At 32.0% G+C, this 27,327-nt stretch overlaps 1 protein-coding gene across 2 annotated transcripts; it reads left to right on the plus strand.

Moving 5' to 3' along the window:
• LOC145252491 (peroxisomal reductase activating PPAR-gamma-like) lies at positions 1-26,817 on the plus strand. Of its 2 annotated transcripts, XM_080111927.1 has the most exons (7): positions 4-395; positions 4,224-4,327; positions 6,890-7,109; positions 9,571-9,663; positions 12,722-12,874; positions 14,512-14,725; positions 25,475-26,817. In XM_080111927.1, exons 1-6 carry the CDS (start codon positions 230-232, stop codon positions 14,721-14,723), a joined length of 948 nt encoding a protein of 315 aa, XP_079968053.1. In that variant the 5' UTR covers positions 4-229; the 3' UTR covers positions 14,724-14,725; positions 25,475-26,817. The 2 variants fall into 2 exon arrangements, with proteins under 2 accessions (XP_079968052.1, XP_079968053.1); XM_080111926.1 differs by lacking the exon at positions 25,475-26,817 and having other exon boundaries at positions 1-395; positions 14,512-20,042.
• Positions 26,818-27,327: the final 510 nt, after the last annotated feature.

A 27,327-nucleotide genomic window follows, 5' to 3' on the forward strand; every position in this document is an offset into this window, starting at 1 on the left:
ATTTCCCTTTATCCTCACCGTCTTAAAAAAAAAGGACAAATTATTCTCATTCTCACCGTCTGTCAACTCGTTAACTTACGACTTAAAAGAATGTAAACTAAATTGTCAAGTGCAAAATAACCTAAGGTCTTCAAACGTCCCCGATTATCCATAAATATGTCCGAAGAAGGTCCGAATTCGAAACTATTTTAGAGAGATCTGTCGTTTGTCGCCGCGCAAGATTAAAGAAATGGTCTCGTTTTCCGTGTCCATCAATAATGGAGCCGGTATTTTGGGTACCTGCGGTGTTTTCGGGTTGTTGCTGCTTATTTTGCGACTCTGGCGGAGAAAACCCCGGCCCTCTTTCCGGACGAAGGTCATCCTCATCACTGGTGCCACATCGGGCGTTGGAAAGGGTAAATGCATTTGTTTATTTGTCTCCGTCAAAGACCGTAAAAATAAAATAATCCGCGCAAAGTTAAAATCGAAACAACTGCTGCTACACTTTCACACTGACTTAATAAAAAAAAAGCATCTTTATCATTATTATTATTATTATTATTATTATTATTATTATTTATGTTGTTGTTATTATTATTTTAGTTTAAATATGTGGTCGATGTGCACTAGTTGTGCAACCTGTTTATTCCGAAAGCCGTTCTTGACATGGGAGGTTGGGGGTGCTTATTCCGAAAGGAATGTTTTTATTTTCAACCTATGTTAAGAACAGCTTTCGAAATAAACCTCTTGGACAACCAGTGCACACTGACCAAATATTTTTATCAAAAATAAGGTAATAGTAAATATCTGAAAAATTTGAATAAAATTAAACATGAAATGAACCATTCATTAAAAAAACTGGTAAATTTATACAAACACCGTGACAGCGAATTAACCCTAACCCTAACCCTAACCCTAACGCTGTCACGGTGTTTGTATAATAATACCAAAAAACTATTTTGTGCACGTATGGAAGCGAGCGCAGCCGAGCCAAGAAGAAGAAGCGACCCCTTCTGTATTTTTTTTTTTTATTTTCGTCTTTCTTTTTTCATTTTTTTTTTTTTTTTTTTTTTTCAGTGGATTATTATCGAATGGTCACTAATCTACCAGATTATCAAAAAAAAAAAATATATATATATATTCAATATTTAACATTTTTAAGGAATGCTTCGTTTCTAATACAACGTTCTAGTAAATCGACCCCCCCCCCCATTTTGGTAAGCATCGACTTTTTTCGGCTAAATTTCGCGAATTTAGCCTTTTTAAAAGCAGTTTGCCCTTCAAAAAGTGCTAAAAATACTAAATTCGCGAAATGTACCCTTTTAGAACTTTTAAAACACACATAACATTCAGATTTCAAAATAATTAAAAAAAAAAAAAAAAAGAAAAGAATTGGTGAACCTGAACAATGCTGCCCCTATCTTTTAATTTTATTTATTTTTCACTGCTTTGCAATTTTTTCAAGCGATTATTATCACTTATCTACTACAGTGAACACCCACTTTTTGGCCATTCCCGTTGCTAATGCTACTTTGGAAAAAATTCTATACACCTTACCAACAGAACAGGGAAACATTTAACAGATAGATGCAGCATTAACAACTGATGTGGCCCTAGTTATTAAACATAATGTTAAATTCCCTTTAAAAAAATAAAGTAAAAAAAGAAAGAAACTGAGACATGTGCATGCAAGTGTTGTTTTGTTTGTTTTTTTTTTGTTATTTTTTTGTTTTTTAAACATTTCACTTCTTGTAAGTAAAATAAAATACTTGATTCGGAAAAATAAAAAAATAGTCTTCAGCCTCAATCACCCCCTCGATACGGGTCCAGAACTGGGAGCATGCTTTTTCTACAAATGCTGGCAGGGCCTCGGTAAATACTCGGCAGATAGCGGCAATCAGGCTGACTTTGGTGTTGTGGGAGTTCATGTTGGTGATATTCTTGACGTATGACCAAACAAAGTAGTCCAGCGGGTTCAAAGTGGGGGGGGGGGGCAATGAGAAAAGGGTACAAGGTTGTAGCATTCCTTCTGAAGCACACCCTGAGTCTCTGTGGACTTGTGGGCCGGTGCCAAGGTCTGCTGCCACACCCGGGGTCTGCCAGCAGCCACCTGATTGCACCAGGAGATCACCACACCCTTCAGAACATCCAGGTACACTTTGGTATTGACTTTCAAGCCGATTTCGAAGATGTGAGGTGGCATGATGTGGCCCTCACTTGAAACCACACCAAAGATCATAACCGTAGCTGGAAACTTGTTTTCATCACCCTGGGCACGTCCCTGTTATTTGTGACGATCAAGCGATGCATTTTGAGGGTACTGGCAATGGTCCTGTTGTCATAACTTGAATCTGTAAAAAGCATGAGTTGTACAGCGGTGCATCTCCGATCTCGCTCGTTGAACATTGTGTCACTTTCAGACATGATAGAAAACTCCTACTGCTCTTGGGATTTGTACACAACTGGCCAACTAGTAGATGGTCTGCAGCAAAAAAAGAAAACTAGTTTTCATCAAACGGAAATGGAATCATATTGTCTTTTCTAGGGCGACAATTTTATCGTTACACCCTGTACTAACTTTTTTTTTTTTTTTTTTTTTTTTTTACAAAGGCATCACCACATTATCAAGGCCCAGAGGCCACTCAAGGATAAGGGTTAAAGAGTGTACAGTAGAAGTTGGTCAATATAGTAATCATTAGTAATGAAAATTTGGTAAATTTAATAACTTATATGGAACGGCTCATCAAGAACTTATTTACTTTAGACTTGAACAAAACCATATTGTAGTCAGCCGGAAAGCAGGAAAACGGAAGACAATTCCACAGGCGTGCAGTTCTAAGAAAGAAGCTTTGTTCATGGAATCTACGTTTAGGTTTAGGCACAGATAAAGAGTGGGGGAAATTATTGATAGTGTTTACAGCTAGACGAGTGTTTCTTGTGAAAGTTTGGCGAGGGGGGACCATAGATTGAAGCTCAGTTGAACACTTTCCATGAAAATAACGATACATCAGAGACAAACTCGCAACATCTCTTCTGTGAGATAGAGGTTGCAAGGAGGAGAAAAGGACATCTCCTACGAGGCTACGAAGTCTATTTTGAACTCTATCAAGGCAGGACAAGTTCTTTCTAGCAGCTCCTGCCCAGATGTGGCAACAGTATTCCATCCTTGGACGTACCTGGCTCTTATATAGATAGAGAATAGCATCAGCAGTGAGATATCTACTGGATCGATAGAAAGATCCCACCATTTTTCCAGCGGCCTTGGCAACAGATTTGATATACGTGTTCCATTTAAGATCAGGAGTAATGGTCAAGCCCAGAAGCTTGTCAAAACTTGAGGCCTCCTGAAGACGAGAGCCATTCATTTCAATTGATGACAAATGTGGATTAGAATGTTGATGATGTAAAGAGAGAAGCTTGGTTTTAGATGCATTAAAAGTAACCAGCCACTCCTTTCCCCATTGTACTACGTGCTCAAGATCAGAGGAGAGAGAATTGGAGAGAACTTGCTCGTTTACTGTCTTAGATGTGGTACCATAAATGGTAGTGTCGTCAGCATAAATGTCTACAAATGATGTAAGGATATGATTTGGAAGATCATTAATGTAGATCAGGAAAAGAGTTGGGCCCAGGATGGATCCCTGAGGGACACCGGCATTAATATTGTGAGCTTCTGATTTTTGCCCCTCAACTACTACTCTTATGAATCTATCAGAAAGAAATGATTTAATAATTGAGAAGACTTTTCCAGCTATACCATAGCTAGCGATCTTATGAAGTAAACCTTTATGCCATACCCTATCAAAGGCTTTAGATATGTCAAGAGCAATTGCCCTAGAAAGATTGCCACCGTCGAGAGATTTGCTAATCCTATGCGATATAACTGTAAGGACATCTGCTGTAGATCTAGCAGAACGGAAACCATATTGAGTGTCACTAAGAAGGTTCTAAATACATTTCAAAAATTTACCATACAAGTTGGTAGTTTTCGGTTTAATTCTTTCGTTGCTATTCAAAACCAACTTGATTTTCAAGTTTCTTATCTAACCCTAACCCTAACCCTAACCCTGACCTCATTTGCTTATTTGTTGTTGCTCCTTCTCTCCTAACACGTTTATAGCAACTCATTGCACGCGCACATTTGGTGAGGGTCTAAAGTGAAAGTCGCCAAATTCGGAGAATTCATATATAAAGCGAAAACTCCATTGATGACTTTTCTTTCTTATTTTCTTTCTTCTTTCCAGCGTGTGCCGAATTGTTTTACATGTCCGGATGTCGAGTGATTCTTGCCGCTAGAAATTTGGAGCAACTGAAAAAAATTCAACAAGAATTTTACAACAAGAAAAAGGTAAATGACTCTAAAAGAGTTTTCTCAAGTAAAATAAAAATGAGAATATGATTTTCATACTTTTTCTTATATGCAAATTTTATCTTATTGCAATAGTCAATATGATAATGCAATATTATAATCATTACAATATTATACCCAATTCATTACTGTAATAAATAGTATAGCCAATACAATATTATGCCTAATTCAATAGTATAATTAATATTATAGTTAATACAATATTCAATATTATAGTTAATGTAATATTCAATTTAATACAATATTATGCCTATATCAATAGTATAATTAATATTATAGTTAATTCAATATTATAGTTAATGTAATATTCAATTTGATACAATATTATACCTAATTCAATAGGATAATTAATATTATAGTTAATGTAATATTATATACAATATTATGCCTAATTAAATAGTATAATTAATATTATAGTTAATACAATATTCAATATTATAGTTGATGTAATATTCAATTTAATGCAATATTATGCCTAATTCAATAGTATAATTAATATTATAGTTAATTCAATATTATAGTTAATGTAATATTCAATTTGATACAATATTATACCTAATTCAATAGGATAATTAATATTATAGTTAATGTAATATTATATACAATATTATGCCTAATTAAATAGTATAATTAATATTATAGTTAATACAATATTCAATATTATAGTTAATGTAATGTTCAATACAATATTATGCCTAATTCAATAGTATAATTAATATTATAGTTAATACAATATTCAATATTATAGTTGATGTAATATTCAATTTAATGCAATATTATGCCTAATTCAAGAGTATAATTAATATTATAGTTAATTCAATATTCAATATTATAGTTAATGTAATATTCAATTTGATACAATATTATACCTAATTCAATGGTATAATTAATATTATAGTTAATACAATATAAATAACTAATAATAATAAAACTTTTATAGAAAAATATAAATTTTTAGTAATTCATTTCGGACCTCCCAAATTTGAAAGTGATTTTGAAACCTTTAAACTGCGGTTTTAAACGTCATTTCTAGCTAGAATTAAATTTTATAAGCCAAAGTTTAGTAAGGTGATATTTTTGTGTTCCCAAAAGGAAAACAGGTACTTGTACAGTTTAGTCAAGACATGCAAAAATGAAAATATTGAAAAAAAGGTTATATTTCACGTATCCGTTATGAAACAAAGTTCTCCGAAAAAAAATTTCACTTAATTTTATCAAGTAGTTTTGGGTTTTTTTTTACAGCGAAAAAACAGTTTGTTATGATACCGAGCAAAAGGTTCGATTTTTAGGAAGAAAAGCTCGAATTAAAGATGGGGAGGGAGTGTCGGCACTTTACATTAAGTTATCTCCCCATTGCATGTTGTTCAGCTTCAGCAAATTTTACAATGGCTGACTTCAACGCGCTCTCATAAGAACGTGCTTTTCCGCTGTAAAAAAAAAAAACTACTCGATCAAATTAAATGAAATTTTTTTTCGGAGATCTTCAGTCCAAAACGGATACGTACAATGTAACCCTTTTTCGATATTTTCATTTTTGAATGTCTTGACTAAACTGTTCAAGTGCCGGAAAACAGTATTTCTCGGAGGGACCACTCTAGAAAATAACAGTTTAAAGGCTTAAAAATCAATTTCAAATTTTGCTTCATCTATAAAGAAGAAGCGTTGAAAGAAATAAACATTGGTAAACTAGATTTAATATAATACTAATAGGCTAATCTCTTATGAGGTCCCTAAATGCCAGTAAGCTTTCTACGCTAATAGTTTCTTCCCTCGAACAGCTTTTGGAATTCCCTTCCTGCTATTTGCTTCCCTGACTGTACTGATATGCAAAAATTTAACTGCAACGTAAACCAACATCCTGTTAATCTTTCTTAGACATGGTCCTAAATAGTGGCAGTATGACATGTTAGGGGTGAACATAAAAAAAAGGCTGCCCAGCGTTGCCCAATTGTAAAATATGTTTAAATATAATATTTTATTCATTCATTTTATTCGTGCAGATTTCATATTTATTGTCATAGAGCTAATTTTCTATTGGTTATTATATTGTACCCAATATGTAGTAGTGATTTCAAAAGTTAAAAAAAAAGATATTACTTGGATGTCATCAGTTAGAATCAAAACCAAAACATTTAGCTCTCTTGTGTTATCCACTACCATCGATCCTAAAAGCACATGTATATAAAGACTTTAAAAATTAATGCAGGTCAATGTATAAATGTATATTTGCGCATGTGTAGAGTATGTTCATTAAGTTTACTTATACCTGCCAAGTTCCAATTTCCACCCCTTTGCAGCTCTTTTTTCCAGCTGACAACCTAATCGAATTTGTTCCACAGATCTAAATATCTCGTATATCAAGTTTCGCACCTGTAGACCAAAAAGTTGATAGAGTAGTTTGGTAGAGACTGTTCTTCATACACATACAGACAAGTTCACTTTGATAATATATACACATAACAAATAATAACTATACAATTTACAGATCATCTAGTTTTCTTTTCTTCCTTTTCTTATTTATTTATTTATTTTTATTTTTAGGGCGGTATTCCCTCTCCTCCAGCCATTTTGCAGTTAGATTTGTCTAATCTGGCATCAATTCCAGAGAAGGTGGCTCAAGCAATAAGTTTCTATGGACAGATCGATGTTCTGATTAATAATGCCGGCCAGAGTTACCGAGGCCGGGTGGAGGACACCTCTTTGGATGTTGACATCAGACTTATGACAGTCAACTATCTCGGACATGTGGCGATCACAAAAGGTAAGACCACTTCTATTTTTATTATCCTTTTCTTTTTTTTCTTTTTCCTTTTTTTTCTTTCTTTCTTTTTTTCTTTTTTCTTCTTTTCTTTAGAACCCTTTCACTACATAATAAAATTTCAGGGTCATTTCTATAATAATGCATACCAGGCTCATGAAATTTGAAGTTCTCAGATTGTCATGGGGGCCCATTGCGTTGTTATGACTAATTAAAGTCATTTAATCTATGTGGAAAAGTGACCTTAATTTATTAATTTGTTTATTGTGGACTATTATCCTCATTTTTTTTTTTTTTTTTTTAGTTGTTGTTTTCACGACGTTTCGGCCAGCTATTTTTCTGGCCTTTGTCAAGTGGTAACCGCGGCGGGATAGGAACTCCGAAACTCCTAACTGCATCCTCAGCAATTACTGCCTTCCATTTATATATGGATACATTTTTATTTTTAGTTTATATTTAATAAAAAATATCAGAAATACGACACCGCACTAGTCTCAGTCTTTTCTATAAATACTATAATGTCATGTGTTCTTCTGATTTATTTCCTGCTTCCTTTGTTCCAGCTCGTGTGATTTTGCTATTTTAATACCTCATTGTAATACAGCTTACTATTCCAGCTGCTTGTTTCCAAGAACTGCAAGCTTGCGGAGCTCTCTTTTCTGCTGACTATTTTCCTCCTATCTATAGGCTTGGTATTTTCAAGACTAAGGTCAACAGGCATCAACTGATTCGCTGCGATAATCATCTTTTATTCTTGTTAACACCTTTTTTTTTTATATAGGCGTCACCACTTATCAAGGCCACTTGAGGATAAGAGTTAATGAGTATACTAGCAATGGGACGATTCCAATATTTTTCCCCGATTCTGATACAATTTCCGATTCCGGTTCTTTATAAATCTCTAAATATTTAACCATAAAAGTGTTATTTTATTCTGATTACCATAAAATACACATGGTAAATGTCCTTATATTTTCTCAAACGTAAAAGCCACATTTGTGAGGGGGGGGGGGTGATCTAAAGATTTTAGTCTTACTGGAAGTTTAAATCAATAAATATTTATTATTTTATTATTACTACAAACAATGGAACATGTTTTCTTAAACCAAAATCAAATAAAAAAGATAATTTAAGGAATCGGTTTTGGTATCGGAAAATAGGCTCAAATTTTTCCAATACCGATTCCGATAGCCCAGAAAGCTCCGATTTTTCCAATTCTGATTAATCGTCCCAACACTAGAGTATACAGTAGTCAATGAGACAATATCGTAGTAATCTTTAGTAGTGGAAATTTGGTAAATTGGATTATGCAAGAATTTGTTTACATTGGACTTGAAGACAACCAAATTGTAGTCAGCTGGAAAGAAGGCAAACAGAAGAGAGTTCACCAGGCGTGCAGTTCTATGTTTAGGTTTAGGTACTGATAGATACTGGTAAGAGAAATTATTGATAGTAGTTTCAGCTAGACGAGTGTTTTTGTGAAAGTTTGGTGAGGGGTGGGGAACCATAGAGTGAAGCTCATAAAGTGGCTTCGTGCCTCGTCTGGAGTGATTTTTATTTTAAAAATGTGAATAAATAAAAGCTGTTTCTTCAGTGAATGGCACATGTTTATCAAACTAAAATTATAAAAACTGCAATTTTGGGTGTTCAACAACAAAATACTATATCTGTTATTCAGCCGCATGTTTGATGTGTCATGTAAATTATCTGCCATTTGTGAAAATGTAACCCCCCCCCACACACACACACTTTTTTTGGTCTTTTTTTGAGTGTTGTTCCAAAAGTAAAGTTTCCTATTTTTTTTAGTTCAAAAAGTTGGAGAGCTACGAAGATGTGAGTTGTACCATTATAATGAGCAACCTTTTATGCCCCGAATTTATTTTTTCTACATAGTCACCATCATTCTCACTGCACTTTTACCAGTGATGAAATGGCTGCATATGGGTGTCCAGAATGGGCTTTGTCATACGAGGGTCATTTCAAAAGTAAATCCTCCTTTATTTTTAACTCAAAAAGTTGAAGAGCTATGAAGACAGAAGTGGTACCATTAAAACAAGCAGCCTTTTGTGCTCCAGAATTTACTTTTCTACATTGTCATCACCATTCCAAATGCACTTTTATCAGGAATTCAATGACGCATCTCTGCTTCCAATGCACATTCATGGCAGGGGTTGCTTTCTTAGAGTTTATGACCGTCAATATCTGCAACACACAGATGAAACTTTCAGGTCATGAATGCACAAGTCCAGTCATCATAACAATGCAATTTACGATCCCCTCTGATCCATTCAGACGGAATGAAAAAATAGGAGGCATTACTTTTGGAGTGCTTCTCGTGCACAGGAAAACTGTAATTGCTTTCATATGTAATTTAATTTAAAAATAAATTGCTGAATATTTAGTCAAAAAAATGTTGGTACATGTATGACTTTTACTTTTTTCTTTTTCATATATTTTGTTTCAGCTGTGCTTCCATACATGCTAAGGGAAGGTGGAGGACACATTATTGGTGTTAGTAGCATCCAAGGAAAAATATCCATTCCGTATCGTTCAGCTTGTAAGTTTATTATTCCAAATGTTTTAAAAACTTTTTTCATGCAATTAAATTGAGAAACAAATATTTGCCTTTTAAATAAAACATGTTTCTGTTTTATACCATGAAAATCATGCCATTAAAAATTGGTTGGCATAATCCTTTGAAATTATTTTTAATTGTTTTTTTATTTTTTATGTTCATGATATTTGCTTTATCTTTTTCTTCACCGGGTGTGTCTGCTTTCTTTCTTTTTTTTTTCTAATTTTCTTACCTCCACCACTTAAATAAAAGTATCATTTTTTTTTTTTTAATAAAAACCTTTTCATTAAAACAAAACAAAAAAGTTGATATTTTATATGAAAAGTAAAACAACTAAACGCTACGAACTAGCGATTGAAGATACAAAGAGCTTGAAGACTAAAAAGCCTTTTACAAATAAATGAATACAACATGAATGCTATTTCCAAAATAACTGGATTCAGCATTAAATAACCCGAAATGGGTTGATATGCCGTAAAACAAAACCACCAAACTAAGCTAATGTTATATATATATATATATATATATATATATATATATATATATATATATTCCAATTACACGATTCCCTTGGATTTTACTTGTGCGAATGGAAATTTAACTTTCTTGGATTCTGCACTTTTGGATTTTACCGTCATTGGATACTTTATTCTTCACCAGACTATCCATTCACATGAAATCACCTTTTTCTTCACCACATTCCCTCTGCTTCACTTTTTGTTATCAAGTAAGATCTTTGACTTACTTGTAGTTTCATCAAATACTTTTGTATGCAAAATCCGATCCCGCATTTTGCTAATTCCTACTCTCTGATGAGAAGGAAAGTATTTCTTCGAAACTCCGCAGATTAAGGACTATCCACTTATTTAGTGTTTCCTTTTCAGATTAAATATGTTTTTAACTCTTTTCCAAAGTGTTTTTTAACATGTTTTATTAATCATTTGCTCTTATATATACATACATATATATATATATATATATATATATATATATATAAAATAAAATAAGAATTACAATTAAATTTACCAAAATGATCCAAGATGGTAAAACTAAAGTATATTATAAATATTAAAGAATTAATATTTATAATAATCTCAACCAGATGTAAAATCTCAATAAAACCAAATAGGAGATACAGCTTATAATAAGAGCAAATAGTTAATAAAACATGTTAAAAAACACTTTGAAAAAGAGTTAAAAACATATTTAATTTGAAAAGGAAACACGAAATAAGTGGATAGTCCTTAATCCTCGGAGTTTCGAAGAAATACTTTCCTTCTCATCAGAGGGTAGGAATTAGCAAAATGCGGGATCCGATTATGCATACAAAAGTATGCTTGCAAAAGTATTTGATGAAACTACAAGTAAGTCAAAGATCTTACTTGATAACAAAAAGTGAAGCAGAGGGAATATGGTGAAGAAAAAAGTGATTTCACGTGAATGGATAGTCTGGTGGAAGGTAAAATATCCAATGACGGTAAAATCCAAAAATGTAAATCCAAGAAAGTTAGTTTTGCTAATTCCTACCCTCTGATGAGAAGGAAAGTATTTCTTCAAAACTCTGCGGATTAAGAACTATCCACTTTTCAAATTAAATATGTTTTTAACTCTTTTTCAAAGTGTTTTTTAACATGTTTTATTAACTACTTGCTCTTATATATATATATATATATATATATATATATATATATATATATATATATATATATATGCCAGGGGATGCTAAGTAATCGGAACAATTATCATTATGATTGTTATTAATATTTGTAAAAGTAGAATGTCAGAAATAATGTTATCAAAGCAGAATAAATATTTACTGATAAAATTACTTATGTTAAAATAGTTCCCAAAAATGTTAACTTGGTGAGAAAGAATGTTAGGACAAAAACAAAACACGTGACTGAGGTAGATCATCCGATTTGTGTGTTGGTCACGTGGATAGGATGTAACAAGATAGATTAGTAATAATTGTAATGAGTTAGTTAGAGCTTAGGATCAGACTGGAAAAGTTAGACAAGTTAACATGAAAGATATCGTCTCCACATTTTGGAAGCTGAGAAAAATGTAAGTTTGGCATAATGTAGAAAATCACAGCATCTTTCAGCTCCGATGGAAAGTCAAGAATAAAGTTACATCAAATATATATAACCTATTGTTGTTTGGTTTCCTTCGGAGGAAGATGAACTTGAATAATGGGAAGAGACAAAAACACAACAGAAAGAGGTATGTTATTTGTCTGTACATTACACAGACTGGATATTAATGAACCGTTTTATTCTGTGTGAACCATTTTATTATATGTGAACCCTTTTATTATATGTGAACCATTTTTTTATATGTGACCCATTTTATTCTGTGTGAACCATTTTATTATATGTGAATCGTTTTATTATATGTGAACCATTTTATTATGTGTGAACCATTTTATTCTGTGTGAACCATTTTATTATATGTGAATCGTTTTATTATATGTGAATCGTTTTATTATATGTGAATCGTTTTATTATATGTGAACCATTTTATTATATGTGAATCGTTTTATTATATGTGAACCATTTTATTATATGTGAACCATTTTATTATATGTGAACCATTTTATTCTGTGTGAACCATTTTATTATGTGTGAACCCTTTTATTATATGTGGACCATTTTATTATGTGTGAACCCTTTTATTATATGTGTTTCACATATAATAAAATGGTTCATTAATATCCAGTCTGTGTAATGCACAGACAAATATTATACAGACAAATATTATACAGACAAATAGACAATTAAATGTCCAGTCTGTGTAACGTAACAGACCCACACAACAATAGAAAAACAGTTCAATCACTAGACGTCACACACTGTATATATCACAACGTTAAAGAGACATCAGCTAAATAGATGCTGTTTATATAATGGCTGACCATACAACACTAGGTTTGATGTCTTGCGTGCTTTTATTGGGTTGTTCGTGAGATTGTTTTGCCGTCTGCTTCTTCCAGGATTTTTTTTTTCTTTTGATGACTTTTCATTTCTCTTGTGTTTTTCAGATTCAGCTTCCAAACATGCATTCCAGGCATTTTTTGATTGTCTTCGAGCCGAAATGTGTGACAAAAACATCACCGTCAGCGTTTTAAGTCCCGGTTACATTAAAACGAACCTTTCGTTGAATGCTTTACAGGCAGACGGATCACAATACAATGGTAACCAATGTTCTGTTTCCTTCTATTTTTTTTTTCAGTGGGATGGTAAGTATGTAATTGGCCTAATGGATACCATTGCAAACTATGGAATCAACTATGCCACATTCGAATTCTGTAAAATCTATTATTGTGGTTTATTTTCTCAACTTCATCAATTGGATTCAATCACGTGCACGAATAACATCAATTAATCCATCTACCAACATTCCTTTTTTATTACCAATCCCATACTGCTTATATGAGGGTTGTTCCAAAACTAAAGCTTTTTTTTTAAACTCAAAAAGCTAAAGAGTTACAAAGACAGAAGTGGAACCATTAAAACGAGCACCCTTTTGTGCTCCAGAGTTAATTTTTTTACATAGTCACCACCATTCTCAATGTAATTTTGCTAATGATAAATGACAGCTGTCCGGAGCATCCTTTGTCATACAAGGGTTGTTCTGAAAGTAAAGCCTCCTATTTTTTTAATCACAAAGTGAAAGAGCTACAAGAACTAGAGCGGTATCATTAAAATGAGTGACTTTCTGTACTCTAGAGTTTTTTTTTCACAATGTTTAAGCTCTCTTAATCTGGACCAAGACATGATGTGCCTTCAACTTTGTCAAATTGGCAACTGTCACAGACCCTAGACTGTCCCCAAACCATCCTCTACTGTCGCAAACTGCTGCAAAACTCACCGTCATTCCTAAAACTAACTCTAAAATATATTGACCGATGTCCGGCCTTTTGTTTGCCACACCTATTCAGTTTCCTTTTGTAAACCTTGGTTAATAACTTCCTCTGCATTATTCTATTGATAAACATATTTACTCTTTTTTTTTATACATATTTTTTCTTTTCTTTTTTTTTAACTTCCTTACACTAGTGGCAGGGACGTTGACAGTATTACACCATTCTCATCAAAAAAAATTCTGAAACCTAATATTTAAATCTAAAATACTGTCCGCAAACTATCGGCAAGTGTCGCAAGACCCACCATCACTCCTAAAACTAATTCTAAAATATATTGACCGAAGTCTGGTCTTTTGTCCGCCACACCTTGAATAACAATCCTATTCAGCTTCCTTTTATGTATCTTGGTGAATAACTTCCTCTGCATTATTCTGTTGATAAACATATTTCCTCTTTTATTTTGTTATTTTTTTTTTTCTTACTTCCTAACACCTTGGCCCTGTCGGTGGGGCAATAGAATACGCCGACTGCCCCCCTGCAGAGGGTAAAAGTCCCTCAATGGGGGTCCTGGATATGAGCTTAAACTATATCCAGTGGTGAGGCCCCAGCTTGTGGACTTTGGGGAGTGTGGAGCCACCCTTTAATTACCATTGCTCCAAGGTCCACTCTGACCCGGAATGGTAGTACCTGTTAGGGTCCCAACTATGGGTTAAATAGAAACCGACTTGAAAACAACAAATATATTCTATTTAAAAAAATTTTCTTCAAAATCTTTGGATTCGGCATTAAATAACCCAAAAAGGGTTGATATGCCGTAAAACAAAAACAACCAAATCCTAACACCTGGGGGGGGGGGGGCGTTGATTGAATTATACCATTCTCATCTAAAAATAATTCTGATCTGAAGTGTCATTATTTTTATGCTGATTTTTTTTTTTTTTTTTGTATTTTTTGTTTTTTTTCAGTGATGGATAAAACCACCGAACAAGGAATGTCTCCCGAGTTTGTTGCAAATAAGATTTTAGATATTGTTTTATACAAGCATCAAGATGTTTGCCTCACTCCGTTGCATCACAGAATTGCAGTCATCTTACGTGCAGTTTTCCCAAACCTGTTTTTCAAGCTGATGGCATCGAGGGCTTTAAAGCAGCGGTCAGAATATTGCAAGACTAACTAAGGGTTTGCATCAAAATCTTCGATCTCAAATATCATTTTTTTTTTTTCTTCTTTGGCAAATAGTTAATTAAAAAAAAAAATGCAGGGGTGCATGTAAAATTGTCTCCCCTGAGAAAATCATTTTTTTCAACTAACATTTATCAGACATGTTACGTTAAAATCCAAGTGAAATTATTTAAAAAGTACAAAAAAAAAAAAATTTAGCAGTAATTATTTGGTGCTTATTTAGAATGTGAACAAAAATCGAAAAATTGAATTTCCACTAAAAGCAATGTTATCTATTTAATTGCCATGTTGAAATTCGTAACATATTAATACACTATTACATAAAACATTTACTTTCATAATTCAGCATTCTGCCATCATTGCAGTTACTTCCCCTGACTTCATGTTACCTCCCCAGCTATCAGAAGTCCAATTTTTTTTTTTTTTACTCACGTTCACCCCTAATAAGGCATATCGCCACTTGAACGTAAGAGGCTACTATTTGGGACCATGCCTAGTAAAGATTAACAAGATGTTGGTTTACATTACATTTAAACTTCTGCATATCAGTACGGTCAGGGAAGCAAGCAGCAGGAAATGAATTCCAAGGTTTAGCTGTTTGAGGAAAGAAACTATTAAAGTAGAAAGCTTTCTGGCATTAAGAGACCTCAACAGTGAAGGGGTGTGATTTTGTTGCTAAGAGGGTTTGTCAGGGATATGTACATCAAGGGAACACAAGTGCAATGAGTTCATCAGAACACATTCCATTAAAATATTTTAAAATAGACACAGGGATGTAACATTACGGTAAACTCTGTGGACCTTGCTTGCGTTCTTGCATTTTCAATGATTAGCCGATTCTATCTTTTAAAAAAGGGATGACAGGTGAATTAATATATATATATATATATATATATATATATATATGGGCATGGCTCAGAGGCTAAGTAATAAAGGTGGAGAGTTGTATGTTTTGGTTTTGTTTCGAGCTGATGGCACTCAAGTCGCATATGTACTTCTTTTAGTTTTGATCTCACTGCCATATATTAGGTACAATATAATAATCAATAGAGAATTGTCTCTATAATAATGAATACATGAATTATACTATCATATTTAAGCGTATCTTACAACCGGGCAGTTACCTCCCCTGCTATCAGAAGACCTGTTCTGTTTCTTATTTAAGTAAAACTTGCAATTTACTTTGAAATTAAAATACATTAATAATTAATTTTTCATTTTATCATTTTTCATAATTTTTAAATGTTACTTTTGGATCCGAGGGAAAAATCCCTGGTTGGAGGACAAAAAAAACCCAGATAAACTTGATATCTTAAACCAACTTTTCGTACCCCATGTGCCAATCTGTTGCGTTGTTGAATGTATATATAATTTTCTAGCTTGCACTTTTCAAATGCTTGCTAAAATCATATATTCACCTGACAATTCCTTTGTTGTTATTCTCAAACTCAACACAGATGAATTTATCAACGTATGAGTTTATTTACAATTAGGCTTTTTGTCCATTGGTAAAGAGAGAGAGATAGAGAGAGACATTAATTGCATGAGCTTGGTTGGTTGGTTGGTTGGTTGGTTGGTTGGTTGGTTTATGGTTCGACGATGGAGAGATGTCAAGATGTTAATCACACTCACCACTGTGTCTGCTCTTTTCTTTTGTCTATATTATCTCTTATATAGACATCAATCGACATTCCTGGAAATGTAAATATTAAGATATTACATTCTCTGGTATTTTGTATTGCACAATTCATAACTTCTGACCTTGGAATGTAAACAGTTCTTTGTTTTTATGATAATTACAATTCCAGTCATTTTTATGGGACACAAAAATGTAGATCAAAATCCATCCGGAATGTGCATGTGTGCATACCTCTGATTTTAAATGTGCATCGCCATGTCTCCACATCCAACAAATCTATTTCACGGTTAACTAAATTCATCACATAAAATCGTACCCTTTTTTTTTTTTAGTTACTTAATGTGCAAATAATTATGCTTAGCCAGTGTTCGCACTAATATTTATATACAAGAGTGCAAGAAAAGTCTTGAGCATAAGAAAAACAAAAGAGATAAGGATTTTGATGATTTATGTTTCAACATAAACCCATAGTACACATTTTTGTTTTTGTTTGGGATAATATCGAACAAATTAAATATAAATTAAAAAAAAAAAACTGATGTTATTTACTTAATTCTAATGTTGAAATTAATAATATACCCCAAAATTACGAAAAAATGATAAAATCGAAAATTAATTATTATGCAATTTATTTAAATTATTTAATAATTATTATGGAATTTATTTAAAAAATAATACTCTTTAAAGTATTATTTTTTAAATAAATTACAAGTTTTACCTAAATAAATGGGTCTTCTCATAGCAGGGGAGGTAACTGCATTAAGTGATGGGGAAGTAACTGCAATAATGTCGGATCGATGGATTGGGATAGTAAACGTTTTTATGTTATTAATTTCGACTTGACAATTAAGTAGATAACATTGCTTTCAGTTGAAATTGAATTTTATTTTCATTATTATTCTGAATAAGCATCAATCTTTTTTACTCTTAGTATTATTAATTAGGTGATACTTTGGCTTGATATCTACAAGGAAAAATATATCTACATCATATGCTTCTGTTATTTATTTTTTTTTTTTTTCCAATATACAAATCTGTACATCAAGCCATAATCTTTAAATTCTTTGGGTATGTGCTCTGATGTTGGGATGGGCAAAAATTTAATGAATTACAGAAATGACAAAAATTTAAGTTTTTTTTTTTTTTTTTTTTTAAATTGGGCGTAAGCTCTCCGTTTGTCAAAATAAATTACTGAGCCTTCAGCAACTTCTCGTTGAATAATTGGTCGAAGTAGCTTTTTGTTTTATTTTATTTTATTGGATTTTCTCAAAAATACATCCTGGGATTAACACTTGATCTCCATATGAGATGCATAGATATTCAAATACTCCATTAATGTTTTACTTTATCTCTCAAACGTTGAATTATTAAATTAGAATTCATCTAGTCTGGTGGAGAATCTAAGGGTTGTTATCACAGGCAACATCAGTTAATGAAGTTACACCAATCGTTGTATAAGCCAGTGTATGGCAGGCATATCGCTCTGAATACTTAGTTATTTTGAATATTTAGTCAGGATTTACTCATAGGGGAAAATGTCCTCATGCCAGATTATCCTGACAAACCTTAAGGATAGTGTCTAGTAGGTATTCAAGTTCTTTCTGTAAGCATTCAAAAGTATCAATATATGGTCTTCGTCATCAAACAATGATCTTTCAATTCCTTGTACATGTGCTCTGGTGTTGGGATCGATGACGTTTTGCTTATGATTTACGGAAAAATGATAAAAATGGAGTTTGTTTAAATTGGTGTAACGTTGCCGTTTGTCAGATTACTGAACCGTTGTTGGTGGTGTTCGAGGATACATTCTTCATGCCACCGAAACTTGGCTGCCACTTTTGATGATAGAAGCAGGCTTGTGAGAAATGACAACGCCATGGGCAGATGGATTTGCTCTTCAAAAATTATGGACAAAAGGCGTATGGCTGATCTTGGCATCCCCATATTGGAAGTTATTCTAAGGCGTGGAAGATTGAGAACCTATTAATTTTTTACTAGTGGGACCTGTGGAAATTCTATGGTGCTTTCTACATCTATCTATTAATATTGTTACATATAATATATCTTTTGAAATAATGAATGTCTGTCAGTTAGCACTATAAAAAAAAGGGGTTCTTCTTCATTATTGTAGCAAAATTCGAGAATTGAAATATTGAATTTCAAATAAAACCTTTCAACTTTCTGGGGTTTTTTTCTTTTTTTTTTTTTTTTTTTTGCATAACTCAATTTTGTTTTTTTGTAACTTTTGGATATGTTCATTACTGCGACATGACAATTTAGTAGATGCCATTGGTTTCACTTGAAATTCAATATCTCAATTCTCAAATTTTGCTACAATAATAAAAAAGAACAAAAAAATACGCTTGTGCATTATATCTAAAAAAAAAAATCAAATTAATGCATTTTAAGTAAAAACACCATTATGTACTTTAGTGGCATGTTGAAATTACTAAAAATTCCAAAAATTATGGAAAATGATCCAGCAGATAAATAATTCCAAAAATTATGGAAAATGATCCAGCAGATAAATAATTACAAGTAAACATAAAATATCGTATATTATCAATCCGCCATTTTCTAATTTGAAATTGCAAAAAACAAAGGAGATAAATTAGTTTGAGAAGGATGTTGTTGTTTGCTTGAAGCATTCTATGTTGGTTAAAAGATGTGTTTGAAGGCTTAACAATGCAGAAAACAGGACAATTATTGAATACAGGATAGATAAATTTAATAATTGATAATATTGACAAATTCAATAATTTTCAATTAAAATATTTACCAGTGTGAATGGCTGTATTAAAACAGCAGTTCTGAGAGTTGGATCTATTTTCTTTCTTTTTCCTTGACAAGGAAGTATAACTCCGAAAATTCGGGAATTTGATACCATTGACAACAACTGGATATAGCTAGGGACCCTTATACCATCAACATCAATTATTAATTTACCTTCTTTTTTTTTTCTTTTTTTTTTTTTTTTACATGAAGGTCACCATTTATCAAGGCCCAGAAGCCACTCGGGGATAAGGGTTATTTTTGTGTACAGTAATCAATGGGATAGTGTTGCAGTATTCGTTAGTATTGGAGATTTGATAAAGTGTCATTACTTTTGATAAAGTGTCGTCAGGAATTTGTTTATGTTGGACTTTAAGACATACCTATCCTGGATTCAATAATTGTCCTGTTTTCTGCATAGTTAAGCCTTTAAAAACATCTTTTATAAGTTAGTTTGTCATACGGAATTCCGTTTCACAAACTGATTTATTTCCCACAATAAAATTTTTTTTTTATCTTAAAAAACTAAAACTGTATTATTTGATAAATTTTATTTATTTTTTTGTAATTACTTTTTACTTTATCATTTTTTTTGTGATTTAAAAATTTTTTTACTAATTTCGACATCACATATAAGTACGTACTAGTGTTTTACTTAAAATGTTTTCTAATATAATGCAGGAGAACCAAAACAAATAACGACTTTTTCTTTTTCTAAAAAAAATAACCATCATCATCATCAGGTAAATATTCTGTCAATAAATAACATGAATATATCTTTACTTTCTTTTATTTCTTTAAAATTGAAACGATTTCTTTTTAAAGCAATAAATATTCTTCAATTTATTCAATTAAAAATATTTGTCAGATATTTTTTAAATCAATAAAACGGATGTCACTTTTTCAGATGTTTTCATTCAAAATTGTACTCTTTTTAGTTGATGGGATGATGCAGTTTGACTTTGGAACAATTCATTTTAAAATGGGTAAAGTCAGAATTGTTTACCTTAGTGACATCAAATTAATCACCAAGAATGTATGAAAGGTGGTAATGTGTGTACGAACATGAAATGCCTTACCGTATTAGGATATAGATTATTATTTAATTAATGTGTGAAAACGATGCTTTTTCAATATATTTACAATTGTTACATCGCCCAATGTCATCACCAAGTTGAACTGATTTAATCATTTCCTTTCCAAAAAGTAATTTGTTTATAGGTAGCTAACGTACTTCCTAATTTCCAGCGTAGCGCTAATAGAAGTGATGACAAGGCAAATCCTTTCCTCCATTTTTTTTTCTCACGTGTACAGCTCCTCTATGCATGTACTCCTTTTTTTTTTTAAATTACGTTTTTCCAATCTTTCTTTTTTATTTAATAATCATTGAAAAGTTTTTTTTCCGGCCTTATTTTAATTAAGAATTATTGAAATTAAAAAAAAAAAAACTTATTTTAATGATTTCATAAATATATTTTTTTATAAAATTTCAAATAAAATAAAAACTCTTTTTTTTTTTTTTTTAATTTTGTTATTAAAAGTGCAAATAAAAACTAATTGTATTATTTTTATCTTTTTATAATTTTGTTCATTTTTATTTTTATACTTTTAAATAATGTCCTTTTTATATTTTATTTCAATAAATCGCTTCACACTAGAAATGCTGAAGAGCAATAAAAGTGACGGAACTGATTTGCCTTGTCACCACTTCGGGCAGCAGACATGCTAAAAATTAGGAAGTATAATAGCTGACTATAAGCAGTAATTTAATTGCCAATACTTTAATCAACTGAAAATCACACCATGTCTTTTCACTGGCATTATCATCCATGCATGTGTGTTTTTCCTCCAAGGGCTGAGATAATTTTGTTATCTGCAATTAAAATTCATTTAAAATGCTTCTTATATAAATTATTCAATCAATTCACAACAATCACCTTAGAGGATGAATGATTTGTTCACCATGATCTCCAGTAAGCTGTAAAGTCAGGGGTTTGGTTGGGGGGGGGGTCAATTACTTTTGGCTTAATTATCATTGCATTACCAGACCATTTCCAATATGTCTTCTCTCAAAGATGGATCTTAAAAAAAAACAAAAAAACAGGTGATGTAATATTTGTTTGCTTCATTAGCTTCTGTTCTTGTGATTCTGCAGAATTATTCCCTTAACTGGCCCCCTCCCCATCCCCGGTTTACAACGTAGCACCAAATTTATCTGAGCAAATATATTTGAGGTAATATTTATACCAGCAAACATACCCACTAATATTCAAGATGCTACTGGACACTTGAGTGTTGCAATTTGTGCTTGACATATGCTAAGACAACAATCGGTACATGTTAATATACACAGACATGACAAGTAAATAGACATTCCACAAAACATAATTCATAGATTTGTCTCCATAAACGATAGTCTTCTTTCTGTTTCCTACATCAACGGCCAACACTCGATGTCATATTATTTGGATTGTTCTCATCTTGCACTGTTATTTTCACAATGTTTTGGCGAACGTAAACTCCAACTTTTCTCAGGTGTGTCTTGTTGAATTCAGGGGAATCTTTCTGATGAACTTAGGAATACATGGAATTTATTTAATCCATGAAGATAGCATGCTCTTATTCTGTCAGCTACTACTGGGTAGAAGTCCTAGGTCAGAATCTTCTTGTTGACAAATTTTTAACCATGAAGTACTATTTTTTTTAGCTCCTTACATCAAGTGGCTTCATGCCTTGTCTGATGCGATTTCCATTAAAAAAAAGTAATTTGCAATGGTATTTTTAGGTCACCTGCACTGAGGATTGAACCTTCTATCTCCAGGAATTTTACAACTAAATTTCACCAAGTATTTTATCCACTGCAATTCATAGCAGATAATATGAGCAAAATATTTTTTGATTAATTATGTGAGGGTAAACAGTTACATATGGTCGCTACAAATAGCCATCTGTTTCAGTCAATAAGACTTTCTCAGGCGACTCGGAACCCCTCGACGCCACAAAGAAATTTTCCATTTTCTTTGTGGCGTCAAGGGGTTCCGGGTCGCCTGAGGAAACCTCATTGACTGAAACAGATGGCTATTTGTAGCGACCATATGTAACTGTTTACCCTCAAATAATTAATAAAAAAAAAATATATATATATATATAAGTGACCTTGTCTATCTGTCTGTGTGTGGAACTGTTTCTACAAAACTACTCTATCAAGTTTTGGTCTACAGGCTTGAAACTTGATGTATTAAGGGGTTTGGACCTGTGAAACAAATTCGATTTCTTTTTTAGCTGGTAAAAAAAGCTACTAAATGGGCAAAATTGAAAAAAATTGCAACTTAGTATAATTCAACTAAACATGTTACTTCTATGAATGTGCAAGTATATATTTATACCCTTAGCAATGTTATTATTTAAAGTTTTTTTTTTAGCTCGGATCGTAATGTTGGAACACTTGATTTTTTTAGCTGATCGAATCCAAGTCATATTTTTTAAACTTTTGAAATCACTACTATATATTAGGTACAATATAATAATCAATAGAGAATTGGCTCTATATTAAGAAATACAAAATCTGCATAAATTAATGTATCATATTTAAGCATATTTTTATGACCAGACAATGCCAGGTGGAATGCTAGTTGAACAAAGAAATGAACATTCAAAGTATGCTAACTATACTGATCTATATGGCATAATGGTTAGAATGTTTGCTGAGTTCAGAGACCAGATTTCAATTCTCAGTCGAGTTATACTAAAAACTGAAAAAATTGTACTTGATTCGCTCTTACTAAACACTCAGCATTATGAGGTGAAGATCAAGGGTAAGTGGAGAAGTCGATTGACCAGTGCTAGATAGCAGGTTTTCAAGGCATCATGTTCATGCTACAGATATTGTGCATGAAAACGAGCATTCACAGCATGATAATCTGGGACAAACTTCAAGTGCAACACCAAAATTCCATAACATATTGTCTTGTGCTTTTGCTGTGTTTAAAAGAATAGTCATAAATATTGACGTCTGAAAATATTATTTTATTGGAATTTGCTGGAGTGGTTTTCTCGTGCTCATTGGCAATCAACTTGATCTCAATATCTGTCAGAAATATCATAAACTGGCACACACCTCCAAACACACACACACACTGACATATATGTGACAACACTAGCCTCAGCTGATACTGCACAAATTGGTCATGAAGGGTCAAAGAGGATAGGAAGACTGAGAAAGGAGAATACCAGCCAGATTTTCACTAGAAAAGCACAGAGAGTAGTTGAACCTTTTGAGCAAATTGTCTTTGGTTAATTTCTTTTCTGAACCAAAACAACTCACATCGAATCTATTCCCAGTTCTGGGAGTTTTTTTTTTTTAATCATTAGTCATATCATCTTTTTTTATGCTCTGTTGTTATATCTTAACAAACATCGAGCTTCTGATTTAAAAAAAAAAAGATTGGTATAGATTAAAAATAGAAACTATATGAAAAAGCATACATTTTCTATTTTCACAAACCTTATATATATATATATATATATATATATAGTTAGGTTAGGTTTGTGCAAAAACAATGTCGTTTTTTATCAAATATATATACATAAAAAAACATTATTTTTGCACCAACCTAATATATATATATATATATATATATATATATATATATATATATTTATTACAGGTTTGGTTGAATATCAATGCTAAGCTCTGCATATTCTTTTTGTCCATTTTTTTCGATATGGCAGGCTAACTTTCTCCTGTTTCCATGAGAGAGTAGAGAAATTTGCGAAAATACTAACATTTTCAACCCACATAGGTCGTCTTCAGGTACTGTAGTATAGTGGATGTTCATTGGTGAATCGACAGATCAGATGATGTGCCTATAAACATTTGAGTATACCGTCTGGTCTGCTGGTTAATGTTTGTTTTTTTGGCTGGAATGAGCAATGCCTTAAGGATGTGTAGGCTCCTTACAGAAAACATGACCATCCTTGCCATCTCATATTGCCTATGTCTACCCATCCTCGAGGCGGAATGGGGGTGGGGGCAGCATACTCAAATGTTTATAGGCGCATCATCTGATCAGTCAATTCACCAATAAACAATCAGTATATCACAGTACATGAAGATGACTCACGTGGAGTGAAAACGTTGGTACGTTTGGTAAATTTCTCTACACCCTTGAAGAAAACATGATATATATCTATGATATAGAAAAAAATAGACAAAAAAAAAGAATATGTAGAACTTAGTTGTGATATTCAAATAGACCCGTACAAATGAAAGAATGTTGCTCAATTATATGAAAATATATATACTTGATCCTCATCATTATTTGGCGACCGCAGCGGTAAATTCCATAATCTTTTCATATGGCTATTAATGCGTCTGCCCCCCCCCCATTACATGCATTGGAAAGCAGGAGGACTGACCTAACTTTCCATCGCCTTTGTAGTCCCAGTTGATCACTAACCTGTTATTGGCCAGGCTCAGCATTGCTTAACTTCAGTGTTCTGATGAGAACTGATGTGTCAATGTGATTGTGCCATAACAATATTTAATCAGGGGCAAATCACTGCAAACCTCGGGATTCCACTTTTCATAACCTAGTGATTGTCCAATTCATCAGCAAAGGAAAATAATCAATATCACCTAATAATCAATATCGCCTAAGCTAAGGATCATCTTCGATATATGTGATTATAAGGATGCTTATTTACTTCTGTAATGTCTCTGTAAAGCTATAATGTCTTTTTGGCAGTCGTTAGATTCACAGAGGATTCAATCTCAGATAAACACTGATGTTTTATTGAAATATTTTTGGAGATGTAAATGGTTGAGAAATATAAAGCTTTGAAGTTTGTGTGGTTTGCCTATTTTTGCTATTTCTACGAATGATCAAAAAAATAAGTCATCCAGTAATAGTAAAAGAATTATTGGATGATTAAAAGAAATCATCCAGTAAAAATTTTTTTTTCTCTGTAAAAAAAGAAAAAAAGGTTAATTTGATTTATGCATTTTCATTCAGTAACATAAATTCTCGTGCCATATATGAGAAACGAGTGCCAACCCTTTTCTGCTGATTGATTAAATTGGCTACGACTTTTGGTTCTTGTCCAGAATTTCCCTTTAAGTCAAAATCAAAAATAAAGAAAAATCTGTGTGATGCATGTACCCATGATAAAGTGAAAACATCATATTCTAAAAATCACATAAATTGATCAAGTATTTTTTTGTAAAGAAAATCATGAATTTGTAAAGCATTACAACATAAATCTAGTTAATTTGTACTGTTGAGTTATTTCCCTTCGTTTTCTGATATTTTTTTTTTTTTTTTTCAAAATGGCAGGTGAGACAGTCACTAGGTGTATCAGAATTTTTGTAGGAATTTTTGACACCCCTAACACGAAACTGCAAATAAAACATGAAAAACTCGTAATTTCTCTTTTAAAGGTGGGTTGTTTATTTTCTTTATGGATTATACTTCCAAAATAAACTATTAAAGTTGTATAAAAAGTAATAGAAATATTTTTTAAAAAATAGTAATGAAATTAATTGAATGTTACGAGTTCAGTATTTTTCAATTTTTAAACTTTAAAAATCTATCAAAATTTTTCTATTGATTCTATTTTTACGATATTTTCAGGGTCAATGTGAAATGTTATGCTCTTTCCAATAAACCGAATATAATATTTTAGAGAAACGTTTTTTTTTTTTTAATTCACGCCCCCCCCCATTTTCAAATGTCTGTTAAAAAGTAAATAATTAATTTATGTACCAAAGTTTTATATATCACAAATTGAAGATAAAAGATCAATAAATAATATATTCAAATTTAAAAACAAAAAAAGTAGTGTTTTTTAGAAATTTACCTGTAAAGTCCAAAGTTTAAAACCTTTTTTTAAAAAAAAAAACCCACGTTGTTTGTTTTTGTGTGTGTGTGTTTTTTTTTTTTAATGAAACCTTGGTCCTTGCTCCTTTAATTGGAAAAAAAATTAGGGCTTGAATGACATTTTTCGAGGAGCTATAAGCTTCGGAAGATGGCTGGTGGAATTATTCAATAGTTTTCACGAAATTTCTGACACTGCTAGACATTCACTCTTCAGATATTTATAAAATTTGATTTTTTTTTTATTTTACTTAATAGAACTATTGGATCAATTTATGTGATATTTTCGTTTTGTGATTAGTACGATCATATACAGATTTTTTTTTTTTTTTTTTTAATATGAGGGAATTTTAGACAAGAACCTTTTTTTTGTTTTTGTTTTTTTATTCGCACTCTCTCCTTTCTAAAAAAAAGAAAATCATATTAGCCGACATTTAAAATCAGTGCCACTTATTTTTTTCATAAGGGAGGTAACTCTATCTCTCCTAATTGTCAACAAATTGCAACCAAAAATTTTTTTTTTTTTTACTATTGTCAATTTTTGTAAATTTTGTTTTTCTTGCGATTTACTTCCTGATAATTATGGTGTAAAATCTATAATATCTATTGCATGTCTGTGATCCAGTTTGTTCTGATTAAATATTGCAAAAAAAAAAAAAAATTTAAATTTACCATGCAAATAAAAACAACAAAACTATTTCATGTTCTATCATTTCTTCTCGATTCTAAGTTTATTTTATTTTTATTTTTTGTATTGTAATAAAAAGAAAAACAATGTCTAAAAATAAATGTTCTTTTGTTCATCTGCTCTTAAGCTATAAATGAGTTAATGAGTTTTATTGAATTTTTTTTTTTTTTTGTGATTTAAATGTTTTGTTACTTCAAAATAAAAATAAGTAAAATTACTTGTTTACTTGTTTGAGCGTTTTCAGAAAATACGGACAAAGGTTTTTAAATACAGATCATATGGGATTGGATGGGACTACGATGTCGTTGATAATCACTGTATTAGCTACACATATATCAGCAATGCCCATCACTTTGATAACTACAGTTGTTACAGGTACTTCTGCCATTTACAGACCGTGCTAAAATAATGTTATTTAGAAACCAATTCTTAACATGGTAAGGGGAGGGAGCTTTGTTAACTATTCTGTACTTTCATCTAACAATGTAATAAACAAAAAATACTATAAAAGATGAATTTAACTTGATAATCCAATCTAAAAAAACGACATGATTCGTAAACTGCAGAAGTACTTTGTTATATATTGTCTGCATCAGCACTTCGCAACAGAGGGTCTCTAGAACCA

The sequence above is a fragment of the Euprymna scolopes genome, chromosome 29, assembly GCF_053919585.1.
Source record: "Euprymna scolopes isolate OS-2025 chromosome 29, ASM5391958v1, whole genome shotgun sequence".
Classification (NCBI taxonomy): Eukaryota; Metazoa; Mollusca; class Cephalopoda; order Sepiida; family Sepiolidae; genus Euprymna; species Euprymna scolopes.